General features: G+C 41.8%; 1 protein-coding gene across 2 annotated transcripts in view; it reads left to right on the forward strand.

The window, feature by feature from the left end:
* The window catches only part of cacna2d3a (calcium channel, voltage-dependent, alpha 2/delta subunit 3a), a 118,690-nt gene that overhangs the window by 14,514 nt on the left and 86,419 nt on the right, over positions 1–17,757 (forward strand). For both annotated transcript variants that reach the window (XM_056385356.1, XM_056385357.1), the window contains exon 3: positions 10,257–10,373. In XM_056385356.1, coding sequence (XP_056241331.1) covers positions 10,257–10,373 — 117 coding nt within the window. The remainder of the gene's footprint in view (positions 1–10,256; positions 10,374–17,757) is intronic.

Raw genomic sequence — 17,757 nt, forward strand, 5'->3', positions numbered from 1 at the left:
CTGTAACTGCATGTGAGGATGTTACTCCCTGCAGGTGTGTGTCTATGTCCTCGCAGTCCGAAATAGAAGGACTAACTTGACTGGCAGTGTGAAAGGAGTCAATCACCTTTTTTAATGAGTTGAGCCACGTTTAAAAAAAACCAGCTTATATTCACTCATTTCAGTGTGAAAAGGGTATAAGATAGTGATGGTGGTCCGAGCGCTGACTATTAAAATGGCACAATATCTGAAAATATTCATAGTGAATAGCGCTTTTTTAATAGTATTAGCAGCAAAGTCCTCACAGTGCACAGGCGAAAATCATTAAATATGCAAAGCCTTCCTCCGTACATTATTTACATTTAGTTACATTCATTGTTCTGGGATTTTACGAGTTGAGTCTCATGTGTTTATTTTTTTCTTTCCTTTTCTTTTTTTCCATTCATAGTGTGGCATTCACACGACGTGTTCACGTGAAAAAACGACAGAAATAGGTGCATCAAGAATGGGGAAAAAAAGACAGCTAGAGACAGAAGTTAAAACCTTGGCTCCTCTCTCACCTCTGCACACCTGATGTGCGCCTGACGCCTCTGCGGCATGTGAGTGAGTGTGAACGTCGGGTCGTTGGTTTGGTCGGACACACCTAGTCTGACGTTGAAAAAGGTGTGGGTAGCATTTCTGAAGCTATTCGACCGTCTGACATGCAGTTCTGACGGAATAATAATATGTAGTTCTCAGCCCACAGTTCTGATTTTTAATGCATTCGGATGGGTCAGCCTTCTGTTTGGCTTTGCCCGCATTGGGATATAGTTTGATCAGTGGAAGACTACCACGCCCCTCAGATAATAAACATGTTTTTACTCTAGCGGATGACTCCCTGCGAAGTTCCACAGTTTAGCTGTAAATGAAACTATTTGCTGTTTTCAACGGGCAATTCGGATTTTAGTCCTTCTGATGATAATCCATTTAGAGCTGCTGTCAACACACTGAAAAATAGGAAACCAGTGTGTAACAGCGATGATAAAGGATGACTTGTAGGATCATCATTTAGCTGTTGTTGTCTGTCTAGACATAACAGAGCGTTCATCAATCAGAAGCAAAGAGATACCACTATTTGGACTCTGTTATCAAGCCCGACACAAGGCAGAATCCCGCTATCGGTTTGTCTGTTTACTGAAGTTGAATTTTGAATGTTTACCGTAGGTGGTTCAACAGGTGCTTTATAATGCTTTCAGATGTGACTTGGCGAAGCAGAAATGAAAACAAGAACAATTTGTTTCATAAGAATAACAATCGAGACCTGGGTGCCAACAGTCTTACCGCCAGCTGGTTTCCTACTCATGCATTTGTCTGCCTCCTGAATGTGTGTCTGACCGGGGGGGCAGTGACTGACCACAATGAAACTGCTCCCAGTTCACTTCTTACGGCACAGTTTACTACCTATCGGGAGCTGTCCTCTTCTCACCATATGATTGAGTGGTCCATCAAGGATGTGTGTTCATGTGTTCTCCCAGTCCTCCCCATTCATTCATAGTGCATTGATCTGACTTTGAGACATCTCCGCGCTGTGATCAATACTATCCACGCCCTCACTGATAGATTGCGTTATGGTGAATGGAGCAACGATGAAGGTGTGGCCAGTCGGGCGAGAAGAGTTTATGATTCCTAAATTTTATTAAAGATGTCTGTGTTATTAGCATTTACACCAAGTGTTCAATTTACATTTTGTCTGTGAGTGTGTGCGTGTGTGTGTGTGTGTGTGTGTGTGTGTGTTTTACAATCTGCGGGGAGTGTCTCTGTGACCAGATACGGGACTCAGACCAACATGCTTTTGAGGCAGGGAGGACAGGCGTGAAATTAATTGTTCCACTTCATCTCCGGCCAGCGCTCTTCTTTTGAGGGAACAATTTGTCGGCTGGCGTACGAGGGAGGGTATGAAAGGAGGAGGGCATGGCAACGATTTGGCGTTCCTGGGAGATCCTGTGATCCAGCAGTGATTTCCTGCTGCGGATTTGGGCTGATGCTCCTGTTCCCCGCTCAAGTAACAGACTCTGAGTGTTTCACAGGAGGCGGAATGCAACATCAGTCAAAGTGCTTTTGTTTCAATCGCTCACCCTCGCTCCCCTTTTTTTTTCCCCCCTCGTTCCTGCACGCCGACACGCTCACACAGTAGTGGCCCAGTGACATGGTGGCACACGATACCTCTGGGTTCTACCTCTTCTCTTTTTCCCCCTCCTCACCTCCTCTCTCCTTGTCTCCCCACCCCCGCTCCTCTAATTACAAACATGGCTTTGGGGAATCAGCGGCCCTTTATTTGAAATGATGACACTGCGAGACGTTTGTTCTCCTGAACATGTTTTAGGAGAATATATGCTCGCACACTCTCTAGGTATACAAGGATGTAACTTGCATTAATGAACAAATTCAAGCGCCTGCAAGCAAACTAACACACACACACAAACACACACACACACACACACACACACACACACACACACACACACACACACACTGAAAGTACATTTCATCCAGAAGCAAATTACTTCCCAGTTGTGTATCTCTGTCTTGGTTAAATAATTCAGAAAGTTCTATGTCGGACATTTTTAACATTTCCTTCAACCAATATTAAGTACTATGTCTCATGAATATATAATATTCTCCACATGTTGGGAAAAGATAAAATTGATATAGATTAGGTCCAAGTATGAATGATACAATGACAATCATAGGGGTCAACTCCAGGGTGAAAGAGAACCCAGTACAGCGCAGGCGTGTGCTTCAGTGAAATGTGTTACAACTCTTACAGTATCTTTCTTGTTTAACTAAAGCTGTGAGTGGAAGTATAAAATAGCATAAAATGGAAATAGTGAAGTAAAATAAAGGTACCTCAGAACTGCACTTAAATACAGTACACTACAGTGCTTAGAGTTAATGTACTGCTAATACAATTAATTGGCCTTCAGCATAGCTACTGCTACATTTACCTAAAGTGTCTCAATTTGCTTGTGTGTCTGACATATAACATCTAAGTAAATGTACTGTATGTACTGTATTCATTATGCAGACAGAATGGTGCCTGTCTTTTATGTGTTCTTATATGTATTCAATTATTGGTGTATTATTTCTAATGCATTAAATGTGCCCAGTCTCAGCAACGTGCAAAGGCATGCAGCAGTGCACCAGCAAAGGCACGGAACAAGAACACTGCTAGCTAGTGAACATGGATATAGTGTAAACCATGCAGGATTTATGATACTTAAGAAAATCGTTTGTTAGAGCTCAAGGATTCGGTGCGTTTTGGTGAGTAACACAGAAACTGTCGTTACAAGAAAACCCCACACGGCCCCTTTAATGTACAGTGTGGTCTGTTTCATGTTCAGGCTGGTTTAGGTCTCATTCCACTACTTTTTAGGCAGTTAAATCTATAACAGTGCATCATATTTCATTGGATTGTATGTTTTCTATGTAAATTGTGTGGAACAGAAAGTACAATATCCCTCTGAAATGTAGTAGGATAGAAGCATTGACATTGCATCAAAAGTAAATTACCTAAAAATGACACTAGAGTGAATGTACTAAACAGACTGTTCCACCACGGTTGATGTGTTACTGCTCATTATCCTGCTGGTAAACTACTGTAAATTGTGGTTTGAATGACAAAGTACAGTTGCTGGAATCTTAACATAGATGTCAAATACTGCTTTGGAGCATTTCTTCAATATATGAAATTTAATATTATGTTATTTTGAGATTTGCAGCTGTAGCGTGATAATAAAATGCTAATGCTTGAGATAGATATTTATCATTGGACGATGGATTAGATATCCAAACACCATTTATGGATGAAAAAATCAAAGACAGAGACAAACGGAGAAGAGTTAAAAAATAGTGGTACTGGTCCCTGGTATTATGGTTCCTTTCTTCCCCCATCTCATCTGTCTTTTCTTCTTCTTTCGCTCCCCTTTTGTCTTTGAGCATCCATACTCCCTGAAATAACATGCATTCTCATGCCAACTTTCTTATTTCTGATCCGGATCATTTCAGATGCTAAGTACATCAGAGACTCTGCTAAGTGGACATATTGGTCTCTATTTCTTTGTGTCCTTCTCCTCATCTCCTACACAGTATACTTTCCTTGTGTTAGCTGTGAGGATACTCGTTGACATAATACATTCTCCTGCCCCCTTACCCTAACCTTAAGCATCATAAATAAATACCTAACATTAACCCTAACAAAAAGCTTAACCCTCCATTTGAAGTTGTGAGGATCGACCAAAATGTCCTCACAAAGATGGTTTCATAGCAAAATTTGCCCACACAGGCATATAAAAGACATACACACAAACACACACGCACACACACAAACACATAATCAGAGGCTTCTCTGAGCCGTGTGTCTTTTGTTCATCAAACCAGACTCATCCACTTGTAGTCAGACAAGCAGGCAGGAACAAACAAAACACACAGGGCTGCTTTTTTGTGAATGAAAACCAAATAACACAGCTTGAATGAGGCAGAATAGTATAGCACACAGACTTGTAATTTAGGGTAGTATGCTTGGCTTCTTGGCAAATTCTGCCTCTCCTTTTCTGATGTGAATGTTCAGCCTCATTTAACTAGCCAGAGAGACGGGAAAACATCTGAGCAACAAACTAACACTGTTTATATTTCTGCCTTTTAGTCATTTACATTTAGGTCACATGTTTCATCATTTTAAATAGTTAATGTGCTGAAAAGAATTCTGTCATGAATAAATGAAGAATTCTTAGAGCAATGTTTATATGTTTGTGTCTGTGCACAGACGTTGAAGTGTGAACATGTATTTTTGTGCCTGTGTGTGTGTGTGTGTGTGTGTGTGTGTGAGAGAAAGGGAGGGAGAGAGATAGGGAAAGATTCAAACAGCTGTGAGATTATGGGAGAATGGGACAAGGTAAAGTGGGCTCTGGTGACGCGTAAAATGAGCTGGGATTTGGGGGATTGGGGTTCAGTCTTAGTGTGAAATGAAGTTGTTCCCCTTCATTAATCACTTTATTATCAAACCCCAATGAAACCACATACATAGATACAAATGCTTATTATGTCATTCATATGTCTACACTCTAATACTCCATCACAGAGGCGAACTAGTGAACAGACACAGAGAAAACCAGTACACATGTAGCCCTCCTATCCTGCCACCGCCAGCAAAATGTCCTCCATGTATACATATTGGATCTATATCTGGGTTTTGTATCTGTGTGTGTACATTCAGGCTTGCACATGTCACTGTGTTGCAGCCTGGATATGGGGGGGGGGGGGGCTCTCGCCTCTGATTGTTGTCCCACAGTCGGAGCACACTGTGTAGGAGAGAGATTAGCTGCATCAGCTCATCCATGTGATGCAGCTAAGCAGAGGGGGTGAGGGGTAGAAAAAGAGAGGGATTGAGTTACACAGACTGTACAATATGTGTCACCGCTGCTGGTCTCTGCACTCAACACGGCAGAAATGACTTTTTTTTTTAATGGACACATGGCATAGATTTACCATTCCAAGATGTTACTAGCTGTGGGAGAAGAAAATTTGTGTCTGGGCCGTAACTAGTTTCATTTATAGGCAGACACAGTAGTTGTGGCTTAGAGAAGCACTGTTTGTTAACTTGTACATGCTCCATCCAGCTGTTATGCAGTGAAGAGGTTTGAAGTTGTAACTGCGTGTGTGTGTGTTGTTACATAAACACCCTCTTAAACTGCTGTCAGTCATTTGGTGTAGTTACTGTGATGTCATTATTGCTTGTGAACTAAAAAAGAAAAAAAAAATCTGATTTGAACATGTTTGATCACTTGTTTTCAACACCACATGGATCCAAATGTAAAGATTTTTTACAATAGAGATGAATGGTATTTTAGTGGTGGTCACAGTGTTGAAAGATTATAAAAAAAAATCTCAACAGCAACATGTTTTTTCCAGGACATTGTTCTGGAAAGACAGAACAAATAATAATACATTCATCTTCATTGTATTGGGCTGGCAGCAGAAATCTCAGTGGCAGAGAGATCAAAACGAGAGCAAATATAACCAGAACTGTGTAGGCTAGATGTAATTTTTTAATATATTTTCACACAAATGGACAAAATGAGAGCTATAGTTTGTAAAAAAAAAAAAAAATACACTTTGATCTGAAGCCCAGCCCATATTACAGGTTAGCAGAAGTCCCCTGGTGAAAAGAGCAGTATGTGTATGGGAGTGTATAGGTCAGGCCAGTATCCTGGTGCACAAACTCCAACCATTTCTTGCAAACATGACAACCCTTGGGGAAAAGAGGAAGAAAAAAAAAAAAACACTATGTTGTGTTCAACAACATAATGCCTGCTCACACTGTCTTACCTGCTGTGCTCAACTGCAAGTTAGGCAATTCTTCTGAGTCAGACCAGTAGGTATGAACAAGTGGAAAGTTACATCCGAAAACAAGGCACCGCCTCCAAAGCAGACCCCTAGCTCAAGGACACTAGAGCGCAGCAGATACTTCATAAGATCAACACAGGAGCCTGATTCCGACCCCTCTGGTTGTTCTTATTCACTTCACTGCTATCTTCATGTTAAAGTTTCTGTTGAGGCCTGTTGTAGACGCGTTCCTGTGCCTTTCTCCTGGGTAATGGTGGTTCTGGATGTATGTCAGTTGGCTTTCCCGTGATGATGATGAGATGTGAAGAGGATAGCGCCGGGCTAATTGGGCGCGGTCTGCTCTGGTCAGCTTGACTGCACATAGCGCTGCGGACAGCCTGTGGTCAGCTGGACCCTCTCAGCCTCTCACTGACCACACAAACGTGATCAACAAACACACTTCAGCTCGGGCTGTGGGCGCTCTGTGCTTTCTTCATTCCTTGGTGGGCTGTGTAATATCTGTCAGTTCTGGGCCAGTTTCATGGACAAGGATTTAACGGAGCTGTGGACAGAAATGTATTGGTTTCAATTGGATGGAAAGACTTAGGGAATGTCTTAAGAAAGAATAATCTATGAGTGTGTCCATGAAGTCAGCCCATTCATTTTTATAATTAGCAAAAGAAGTGGGTGCAGTAGAGGAGAAGAAAGATGAAAGAGGAACCAGGAGATACACAAACTAGAAGCTCTGCGGAGACAGTGCAGGGAAGAAAAGACAAGAAAGAAACTGATGAAGAAACCAGTCAAGCCAGTTGAGATTTGATATCCTGCTGACCTGTCAGCTTTAACAGCCCACCAGAGCCGGTCAGGAACCAGGAATGGCTTAAAAGCTGGATTTTCTGTCCCTATGACATACTGCAGTTGTCTGTCAGCCAGTGGGATTATGGCGCCGATTTTCATACGGTTCTGGTGGCTGTGATTTTTGGTTTGTGAGTCATCAGCCAGTCACTTTGATTGGCCACAGACTATGTTACTTGAGGCTGCAATTAATTAGCAGAAGTGTTGGGTGAGGGAACATGGTCTGTGTGAGAAGATGTAAAACTTGGTTGTGGTAGTTGTTATGCAGTACGGGTCTGAGGGAAAAGATGTGTCTGAAAAGAACATTAGTGCGTTAAGTAAAATTTCTTCCTTCCTTCCTTCCTTCCTTCCTTCCTTCCTAGCGTCTGATCCGATCTTTACCACATGTGACACAGAAGCATTTTTGGATGGCTGCACAGGGATTTTAATACCAAACTGTTTGGCCCTGACATGCAAATGAATCTGGCAGCGATGGCACCACTTCGGCAGCATTTCAAAGACACCGACTGCTTGGTGTTGTGGTTGCGAACAGAGTGTTGATGCTATGATATGGTGATGAAGATGAAACAGTGAATGTTTCCCTTTAGGAACCTGATTCTCTTCAGTGCTGCATGGCTTCTTCCTGTCAGCGGCTCAGTGCTGTTCCTGCTGCTCGTTGCTCCACCTGTCTTTACGTCTCTCTCGCTCTCTCTCTCTCTCTCTCTCTCTCTCTCTCTCTCTCTCTCTCCACTGCTAGAGAGGCACTTTTCCACTCATTCAGAACAGGAGGTTCACCCCCTCAGCTTCCATTATACTGTAAATTGGACACTCATCTCCTCAAAAAGTACCTTGATGAATCAGACCCTCTTTCCTCTAATCACACTAATTGCTGTAAAAAAAAAAAAAAGAAATCTCCCAACACCGTAATCATTCTGACATCAGTAGAGTATTGTACCTTCAGCCCCTGGCCCTTGCACTCCTTATAATTGGTTGCTTGTAATGATGAATGTAGTGATCAACAGATTTGAACCTAATTTATTACTTTCTACACTGTAAGTCATTCCTCTTACTATGTTTGTCATAAAATATTAAAGTGGAAGTGGAATATTAGTGATTTTTAACCCGCTTCCCTCCATTTGTGTCCGCCCGAAGCTCTACAAATACAGATAGCATTTCACACCACCCTCTGACCTTCCCACTTCAATATTATCTCTCCGTGTTCTTTCTGATCATCCATCATCCTATTCCTCCACTTGCTACCTTTGCTTTTTCACCCTTAACATCTCTCCGCCCTCCCTTTCTTCTTCATCCTACCTGTCTTTGCATCTCTTGAATCTCTTTGCGCCCACACAGTGTTTGCTCTCTCTATCGCAGTCTAGTTTTCTTCTCTCTCTCTTTCTCTCTCTCTCTTTATCTCTTTCCCTCACTCTTTTTGTTTCCCCTTTATCTCTCATACGCTCTCTCATGTGTTTGTCTGTCTGGCTCTCTCTTTCTCACAGGATGGAGCAAATGCAAAGGTGCCAATATTTTCCTCCACATCACACATCACACAGCAACACACAAACATACCAAAAAAAAAAGGAATTTACCCGTGTTTGATCATTTGCTAAAAAGATAATCAGTGATCAAAGTCAGTGTCTCTCCTAGTCACTGTCCCTTTTTGTGCTCAATGAAGTTATTTTACTCAGGAGTTCTCACAGAACATTTTTCCCCAGTTGCTCTGCTTTTACTCGTCACCTTCAACTACAACTAAAGAGTTCATGCTAATCAAAAGTTTTGGCATGAAGCTAAAAAAAAAAAAAAGGAAAAAAAAGAAAGGGAAAAAAAAAATTCTTCTCTGTTCGGTGATGTCCTGCAGTTTTTCAGATGATTGCCTAAATCCAAAAGCTACTGCCTGAGTGTCTGATGCTGTCCCCATTCCCCTCCTCCTGCTGTGATCCCCCCCCCTCCCCCTGCTACTCATGTGTGTTGCTGCACGGGAGCAGCTAGGAGCATGCATCTAAGCAGGTTGGCATAACATTAGAGAGAGCATGCTATTTGATATGGCGGTAATCTTCTGTTAAATCCCCCAAGAGTGAAACACAGCCGCCCGCAGCTTTGCACAGATTTCAAAAATGGTTTTCTTTTCTTCTTCTTCTTCTTCTTCTTCTTCTTTCTGTACAAGTATACCCCTCTCTTAGATCAGCTCTGCATATGTGTGTGTGTGTGTGTGTGTGTGTGTGTGTATGTGGCATGTATGGGCGTGGAATTAATGAGACTTAATGTCACTGTCCCCCGTTTAAGGCGCCGGTTAAGCTAAGCACCCTAGTATAGGTTTATAGCAGAATAATGTGATTTAGTGTAGTGCAGATACCGAGGGCAGCGGTGTGTCATCAATGCTTAATGTGTGGTGAGTAAAACTCGAAGGTGGCTGATAATTCGCCGGGCTGAGCTGATTGGTTTCGTTTGTATGTAGATTAGTTTGGAGAAGCAACTCCTCCTAAGCTTTATTCCACTTTTGAACCACTGATAATGTATTCAAACGACTTTGTGGCCTTGCTACTAGGTACCACCGTCATTGTGTATTGTAAGTTTGTTTCTCTGTGCTGTAATTTTACCACCGCTACTTCTCCCCAAACTGTGCAGACAGCACTTATTGAATGTCTAATTTTAATTTATATTAATAAACTTGACTTAGTTAAGTATAAAGTATTGTTAATAGCTTATTCACCTCCAAAAGTACCAACAGTAAATTAATACTTTCATAAATGATAATAAGGAATGTTTTTAAAACATTAGGTTCAGTATGGGATTATCATATTTGCTCCACCAACTTGTTTTGCCTGATAAATGTGGTAATTCGTCAGACGTAAGTAAAACACTTCTGAGTGATTTACCTTACATAGCACGCGGAACGTTGGCATGACCTCACACAGTGAAATGAATGCCAACATGTAGCGTTTAGCAAAGTATGACGTGTTTTTTTGTTGTTGTTGTTTCAGGTTCCATTGAAATCTTTTAATGTACTGAAAACACACCACTGAGTGTTTGAACTGGGGCGGTAATTGTGACCCATTAACGTGAATGTGTGGTTGTTCTTTCAGAAATACAAGGAGTTTGAGCGGGCAGTGCGGGTGGAGGAGATTGATGGGCTGCGGCTGGTAAAGAGGCTCGCAGAGGACATGGAGGAGATGTTTCACAAGAAAGCCCAGGCGATGAAGGTACGTGTTTCTGTCACTGAATCTGCATCCAACACAATAAAGCAAAACTTCCCTTAGAATTAAGACAAAATACTTCAAAGTCTGAAAAAAATCTCATACAAAGATGTATTTAAAAAATGCCAATTACTAATTAGTTGTAAAATGAAAACATGAAAAATGAAAACAAAACAAATAGTTTCACTGGTACATCCATTCCCAAAGAGGCTGGAAATCAGAAAGTGAAGATGTGGGAGTTAGCTCGATTGAAATCACTTGGTAAAGTGTTTATTCCTGACCACTCTGCTGACCCTATTGGATGTCTGAAGAAGTGCTGTAGTGTCACATTGCCACAGTGAAACCAGACACATCCAGAGTGTGGTGTGTATATGTGTGAGAGAGATATGTGGGTGTCGGGAATGAGGTGACAGACACGGAGAGGCTGTGATCCACCCATCAGTGCCTGTGTCGCTTTATTGATCTGCTCAGACCAAACATCAGGACTCAGAAGATGCTGCTTTAAGAGAGACTAAAATCATACGATTTATATTTTTAATGTTTATGCGTAGAAAATAGTGTATGTACTGTTGGTTGGTAATTGACAGCAATTACAGTAAGTACTGTGCTTGAGTATAACTATTAGGTACTTAATACTGCCACTTTAACACATTTCAGATGGTAATATTTTACTTCTCTTCATTTATTTGACAACTAAAGTCACTACTTACCTCACAGATTTAGATTTTACTAACATGAAGATATGATTTGCTTATTAATTATACATTGTAATATTCAATATAAGTAGAAGTAGCATTAAAATGCTACTAAAATATTAATGCATCAGACACACTGATCCAATAAGTGTATGATAAAATAAACTCTGAAAGAAGCCATTCTGCATAATTATTTGCATAATGGGGAAAGCTGTGTGAGCCTCAGCTACAGCTTTCATGATAACAAGTGGTTTTAACATGAATCTTTGAAACAGTTTTCTTTGAGTCTGATCAAAAGAAAACAAAGACGGTATCAACCTGGCACAGCTGTTGTGGCAAACTGCAGAGGGGCAACTTGCACACTGTTTGTTTACATGTGTGTGTCGCTGCAAGGATGAAATGGCGAGATACACACTACAGTTTCCAACGCTCCCCCTGCATGATAGAGATGAGTTGACTTAAAAATGACTCTGAGATTCCTTAAGAGATGTTTTTTTTTTTCATGGCCAATTGAATAGGCCAGTTATCTAAAGCAATTGTTGCATTTTCTCTCAGCTGCCATTGTAACTGTGGTGTAATTATGATTTTATCTTACTGTACGGCGAGCCGACTGTTTGGTCCACCCACTCTCGGCCTCTTCTTCCAGTCGATTTTTCAAAACACCTTCTTCAGGACGACATTGTTGATATTTGTTGTAGCCACATCACTGGAATTACTCTCATCCGCGGACATCTGTTTTCTAAGTCTGGCATCAATATGTTCCGCTCTCTGCGGCGAGACTTTTCCTCCTCAGTCGGCTGAGGGGGAACACCGCCAGGTACGTTTCTGATCAGAGACAGAGAGGCAACAGTGAATTGACTCACAATCGTCGTAATAGTGAACACCCTCACACATGTAAACAAACCATCTTGCACAGATGAATGTGCAGGATGATCAGCTGGATCTAGATCCCTATGCAGTTAGCATAATAGCCACTCCAGGCAGCTACTTCTGTGTGTTTATGTGTTTAATTTTGGTCAGACTCAGAAACAAGTGTTTATAAAAACCCATGTTTATTTGGAAAAGCTGCAGGAGGTTTGCGCTGCTTCACCCAATATAGAGTACACTGCTTTCTGTGAATCCTCATTTCCCTGAACGGAAATATCCCTTGACAACAATTTGTTATACATCTACATACTTTGTACTTTGTGTTTTTACTCATTGGCAACATTTTGCATGCAGGACAGATACAGGCGTATTTTTGTATCGTTGTTATTTCTAACTTTTCTTAAACGATATGATTGCTTCATTCACCGCTGTTGTCGGTACATGGGTACACGAACAGTGTGAGCGGTCTTATCCATATCTGTGTGTGAGCATGACTGCATGTCTGTGGATGTGCGTGCGTGTGTGTGTAAGTGTTGTAACAGGTGCAGTTCAGGATGTGTCCACGGTGCACTGCCTCTCTGGCTGCTGCTCTAGCTCCAGGTGATAGATCCTATCAGGACAACATGGTGCTGTTCACAGAAATTGGATTTCTCTCTAAGAGTCTGGTCCAAGGATACAAGCTGGAAGCGGGTGGGGGGTGGGGTGGGGGGTGGGGTGGGGGGTGAGAGGAGCACAGATAGTGACAAACCATTTCCGTGCTTTAGCTTTGCTTGTGCCGGTGGTATTATTCTTATGCATGATACCTTTGGCCAGTCGGATTGCATGACCATGCCCGTTTCACGGCCTTACGTTCACTTTGAAAACGTGCGCATTTCCACCCGACCACATGCGAAACATCCTTCACTGAGCGAGTACTTCACGCTAATATGGGTCATCAGGCATTTCAAAAAATGAATCTCATTGAATATTGTTACCAGCTGTATTATTAACTCCTGTAATAGCAAATCGAGGGCTTAATCAGTTTTCTAATAATAATGAACATTGTTTTGTAATTAAACCAACACTTCATGCCTCCCAAACGATTATTAAACTGTATTTAATTTGCATAACTGTCACATAACTGTCATTTTATCAACCTGTTTTAACTGTCGTTCTTACTTGTTGACATGAGTCATTTTCATTGAGCAGGGAGATTAGATGTATTGAGTCTAGTAACACAGTTGTCTGTGTGTGTGTCATCTCCTCGAGAGTGCGTTAAACCCCTGGAGATTGGAGGGCTCAGTTCACTAATGGCTTCTCTGAAACCGCCTGCCCGGATGCTGGATGCCTGATAATTCTAGGTCCCAGGGGGTTGTGTGCACTTCTGTGCGTGGAATAAAAGTTATGGATGTTGATATGAAGATGAGAGAGAATCCTGGTCACTGGGGTGCCGGAGCGGCGCTTTCATAAAGACAGATGAAAGTCGTGCGAGGAAGAGGAAGAATAAATGATAAAGGAAGGAAATTTGAAGAAAGTGGAGAAGTGGAAGAAATGGCCCCATGCATCCGGCCATGGAGTATTTAAACCTTATCGGGTGCTATCATGATTCCAGTTCACCTCCAACCTTCCCGTTGTCAAAGCTGACATTTAGCCTTGTGATGAATCGTCAGTCACGAAAACACAGTGACAATTTCCACGCATCCTCTCCCCTCATCTTCTCCATCTTTCTCCAGCTTCTCTGTGCTTTTATTACAAAAACCCTGTTTCGTCTGGCCCGGTGAGCACTCCTACAGCTGTCCTTAAGCATCCCTCTCTCCTTTTTCTGCCTCTCCTCTTCCTACTCCCCCTCTTCCCATTTCTCTGCTTTTTGCTAAAGTATATGTGGCGCTTCAGCGATTCAATTTCCGTGCAGCCGCTCTCCCCTGTCCGTCAACATGGTTTTATCTCCCCGTCTTCACATCGATTCCCCCTCTTTATCGCTCGCCGCCACCTGCTGAGAGACAGCAACCTCCACAGCTGTGAAAGGATGCACCTGTTAAAGTGTGTGTAGGGGTTTCTGATGTCATTCTTTTTAAGTGTGTTTAGGTGAGCAAAGGTGTGTGCTTTCATCCTTTTGTGTTAAGATAATGCTTTTGATTTGGAGAAAGGACGATAGTAAAGAAACATAATTATAAACTTAATAGTATTTAAGCCTGCCGCAGGTTGTGCGTTTGGTATTGTGTGTGTACGAAAGAGTGACAGAGTGTATGTATGTGCGTGTAATTGCATTTAGAATTGGTGGTTTGATTGCGTTCACGTCTCTATTCTCTTTCTCTTATCGTTGCCACATTATTATGGCAAGCACAGCTTCCTCTCTGTCTGACACAAAATAAAACTTGGAGCAAGAGCAGTTTGTGTTTTTCAGTCACTTCACCAATTAAATTGCAACTCCGCGATAGATAAGATTAAAAAGGCCAATCACACAGTGTTTCAAAGTAAACATGTGCTTGCAAAGGACTGTGTGTGTGTGTGTGTGTGTGTGTGTGTGTGTGTGTGTGTGTGTGTGTGTGTGTGTGTGTGTGTGTGTGTGTGTGTGTCCTTGTGGGTAGTTTTGTATGTGTACTGTAAATCCATAGCGATGATTATGTTTATTCCTGGGCTCAGCATGCATGTTAGCTCACCATTGTTACTTTTTAATTACTATTACCTTCATCAGTTCCTGAGTCAGTGGGATATTATCATTGTTAAGCAGACAGCATCTCCTCTCCTATCTTCTCTTCTCCTATCCTCTCCTCTCCTCTCCTATCTTCTCCTCTCCTATCCTCTCCTCTCCTCTCCTATCTTCTCCTCTCCTATCCTCTCCTCTCCTCTCCTCTCTTATCTTCTCCTCTCCTATCCTCTCCTCTCCTCTCCTCTCCTCTCCTCTCCTCTCCTCTCCTCTCCTCTCCTCTCCTCACCTCTCCTCTCCTCTCCTCTCCTCTCCTCTCCTCTCCTCACCTCTCCTCTCCTCTCCTCTCCTCTCCTCTCCTCTCTTATCTTCTCCTCTCCTATCCTCTCCTCTCCTCTCTTATCTTCTCCTCTCCTATCCTCTCCTCTCCTCACCTCTCCTCTCCTCTCCTCTCCTCTCCTCACCTCACCTCACCTCTTTCTATCTCTCCTGAAAAAGCTTGTCGCCTGGCTGGAAATGGCAGCAACAGCAGACGGTTTAAAGAAACAGTGAACATGTTGTTATCAAAGTTGAAAGGCGTGGAACTATTGTAATGCCCTCTTTGAAGTCAAGCATGGCTGTGTTTCATGTGACAAATGCACTTCAAAGCAGAGTGGATGCCTTGCTGCCAGGGCTGTTTCTCCTGTAATGGCATTCGGTCTCTGCTCTGTACCTGCTGATATCATTTACCTGTGGCAGCTACGCCTCTGTAGTCCTCAACATGATTACCAATGTAGAGCAGAGGAAGTCTGCGTGGGTGTATGTTAAAAATAAAAGGCGCACACAGGACTTTTAATGAAATTTTGCTGCCAGCAAAACCTCCTATGAACTTTAATTTTCATTTGCTAACATGCACAATGAATTTCAAGCACAAATTTAGCATTTCAAGAATGTGATATAATTCGTTGTCTGCAGGAGATGATTTGAATAAAGATGTGTTTCCTGTTATTAGCTGAAAAGCATCAACATTTAATGGGAAATGCTGGTTTATTACAACTTCGGCCTTATTTCCATAGTTCTGGCCGTCATTAATGGAATCATGGTACCAGCAACGTAATTGGTGAGAATGTGTCAACATTGCTAAAAATAAGTCTGACGCAGCAACACACCTCCAGGTTTTCAGTAAAACCCAAACTGTTGTTCGATTTACAGCAAACATCTACATCAGTTTACAGACAAAACAACAATTAAAAACTGTGGCTCTATTCGCCATGGTTAAGGATTATTATTGACATTTCAGGTGCCCTCACTTTTGGTTTCCCTCATAAATAAAGTGATTTAAAAACCATAAAAATGGGATCTAGTTTGTAATAGACCACAATTTTTCTTAAAGGGAAATGTCAGAGAGCCATAACATACCCAAATTATCATGCAAATGTAGTACACATTTTAATTTCCCAAAATCGTAAAAAGAAAATTCAGATTAATGCATGTTTCTGTCATTGCAATATACATGAGAAGACGTACTTTCTAATGCAATGAAAAGCTTGTTCTCTGGTTACCTCTCCGGAGTGCACATGCACACACATGGTCATGTTACAAGGGAGAGCAGCTCCTTGCGAGTCGGCATCTTGCCAACTCGATATTTGTGATATTTCCACTCTGTTTTTTTTTCTTTTTTCTTTTTTTTTTTTTTTTATGTGGACACTGAAAGGTCAGATGGAAGGAAACACTTTAATGTTTTGTCTTGAGTTTTCTTTTTGAATATTTCTTTCTGATATAAGAAAAAAGGCACAACAAATGTTTTGCTTGTTGTGTTTTGCTTATATTGCAGACAAACGGTGTATGAGAGCTATGTTTGCTTGTCCCAGATTTTACCTTCTTTCCTTTTCTTTTCTTTTCTTTTCTTTTCTGTTCTTTTTTTTTTTTTGGAGTACATTTCTAATAGGGATTATAATAGTGTGGCCCAGCCCTGTTGTCCTGTCCTTATTCCTCCTGTCTGTCCTCCTCCCTGGCACACCACACTGTCATGCTGAGCTCACAGCACTGCTCCCCTCATTTCCCTCATTTCATTAGCTGTCTTCAGTCTCAGATCATTGTCACATCTATGTCTGTGTGTGTCTATGTGTGTGTGTGTCTGTGTGTGTCTGTGTCTGTGCCTGTGTGCGTGTGTTGAGAGTGATGGCCACTAATGACAAGGCGGAGTCAGCCAGTAGATGTCAGGACAGCAATTGTCTCTTCCTTCTTCTTCTCTCTGGTTGTTTTTCTGTCACCAAGTCATCAAAGTGTGAGAGATGGGATTGTTTTCTAGAGTGATGAAATGAGGATGTAGGCTGGAAGGATGGGAAAGGTAAATGTCAAGAAAAAAGGATTAGTCAAAAGTTCAGTCTAAGCATAAAATGAAAGCGAAGAAAGCGTGAAGAAAGAGGAAATGTGAGAAGTATGGCAGAGCTGGGTTAAGCACTTCATATTCCCTTTCAGTCAGCAGAACTGCTGAGAACTTGTCACGTATTGATTATTGGGATCTGATGTTTCAAAGCGCACCACTTTCCTCCCTCTCTCTTTCATTTTCCCTTTTTATCTGTCTCTCCACCATGCTCTGTCTGCTGGGCTTGTACCCAATCTAAGTGTGCAAAACAGAGGAAGCAAAGTGTCACAGCGCACTTTTCCATTTTTGTTGATGCTGCAACTCTTCCTGGGCTGGTTTGACAATATTAATTGCTGTCCACAGTGCTATTGATGGGCTGACCCGAGCCAGTCTACCTCAGCTCAGCTGAGGCCTCGACAGATCAAGCCCCTGGCAGAGCCAAGACCCGTCGGACCTGCCCTGATCCAGGAGGCCAAGGCTTAGTTAGCATTTCCTCTTACAACAGAGAAAAAGCTATACATCTGGCCAAGCAGAATCACGCCAAGTAATTCAAGTGTAAAAGATTACAGTGCTTTATTTGTGTAAGGTCACACTGATAAATATTTTAAATGTACAAACATATTTAGATGTGAGAAGAAGCTGATCTTGATTAAATGGAGTTGTTGGTAATTTGGATATTATTTACAACTGCAACTACTATTGTAAGATATTCAGAGCTCTTCAACAAATTATAACCACAAAAGATGATTAGAAAAAAAAAAAGAAGAAAAAGTTAAGTTTGAACCCAAAGTACAAATGCATGCTGAACCAAACAGCACACGGCACCTCTGGGAATGTTTTTTATGTGAGTCTATT

This window comes from Seriola aureovittata, chromosome 9, assembly GCF_021018895.1.
Source record: "Seriola aureovittata isolate HTS-2021-v1 ecotype China chromosome 9, ASM2101889v1, whole genome shotgun sequence".
Taxonomy (NCBI): domain Eukaryota; kingdom Metazoa; phylum Chordata; class Actinopteri; order Carangiformes; family Carangidae; genus Seriola; species Seriola aureovittata.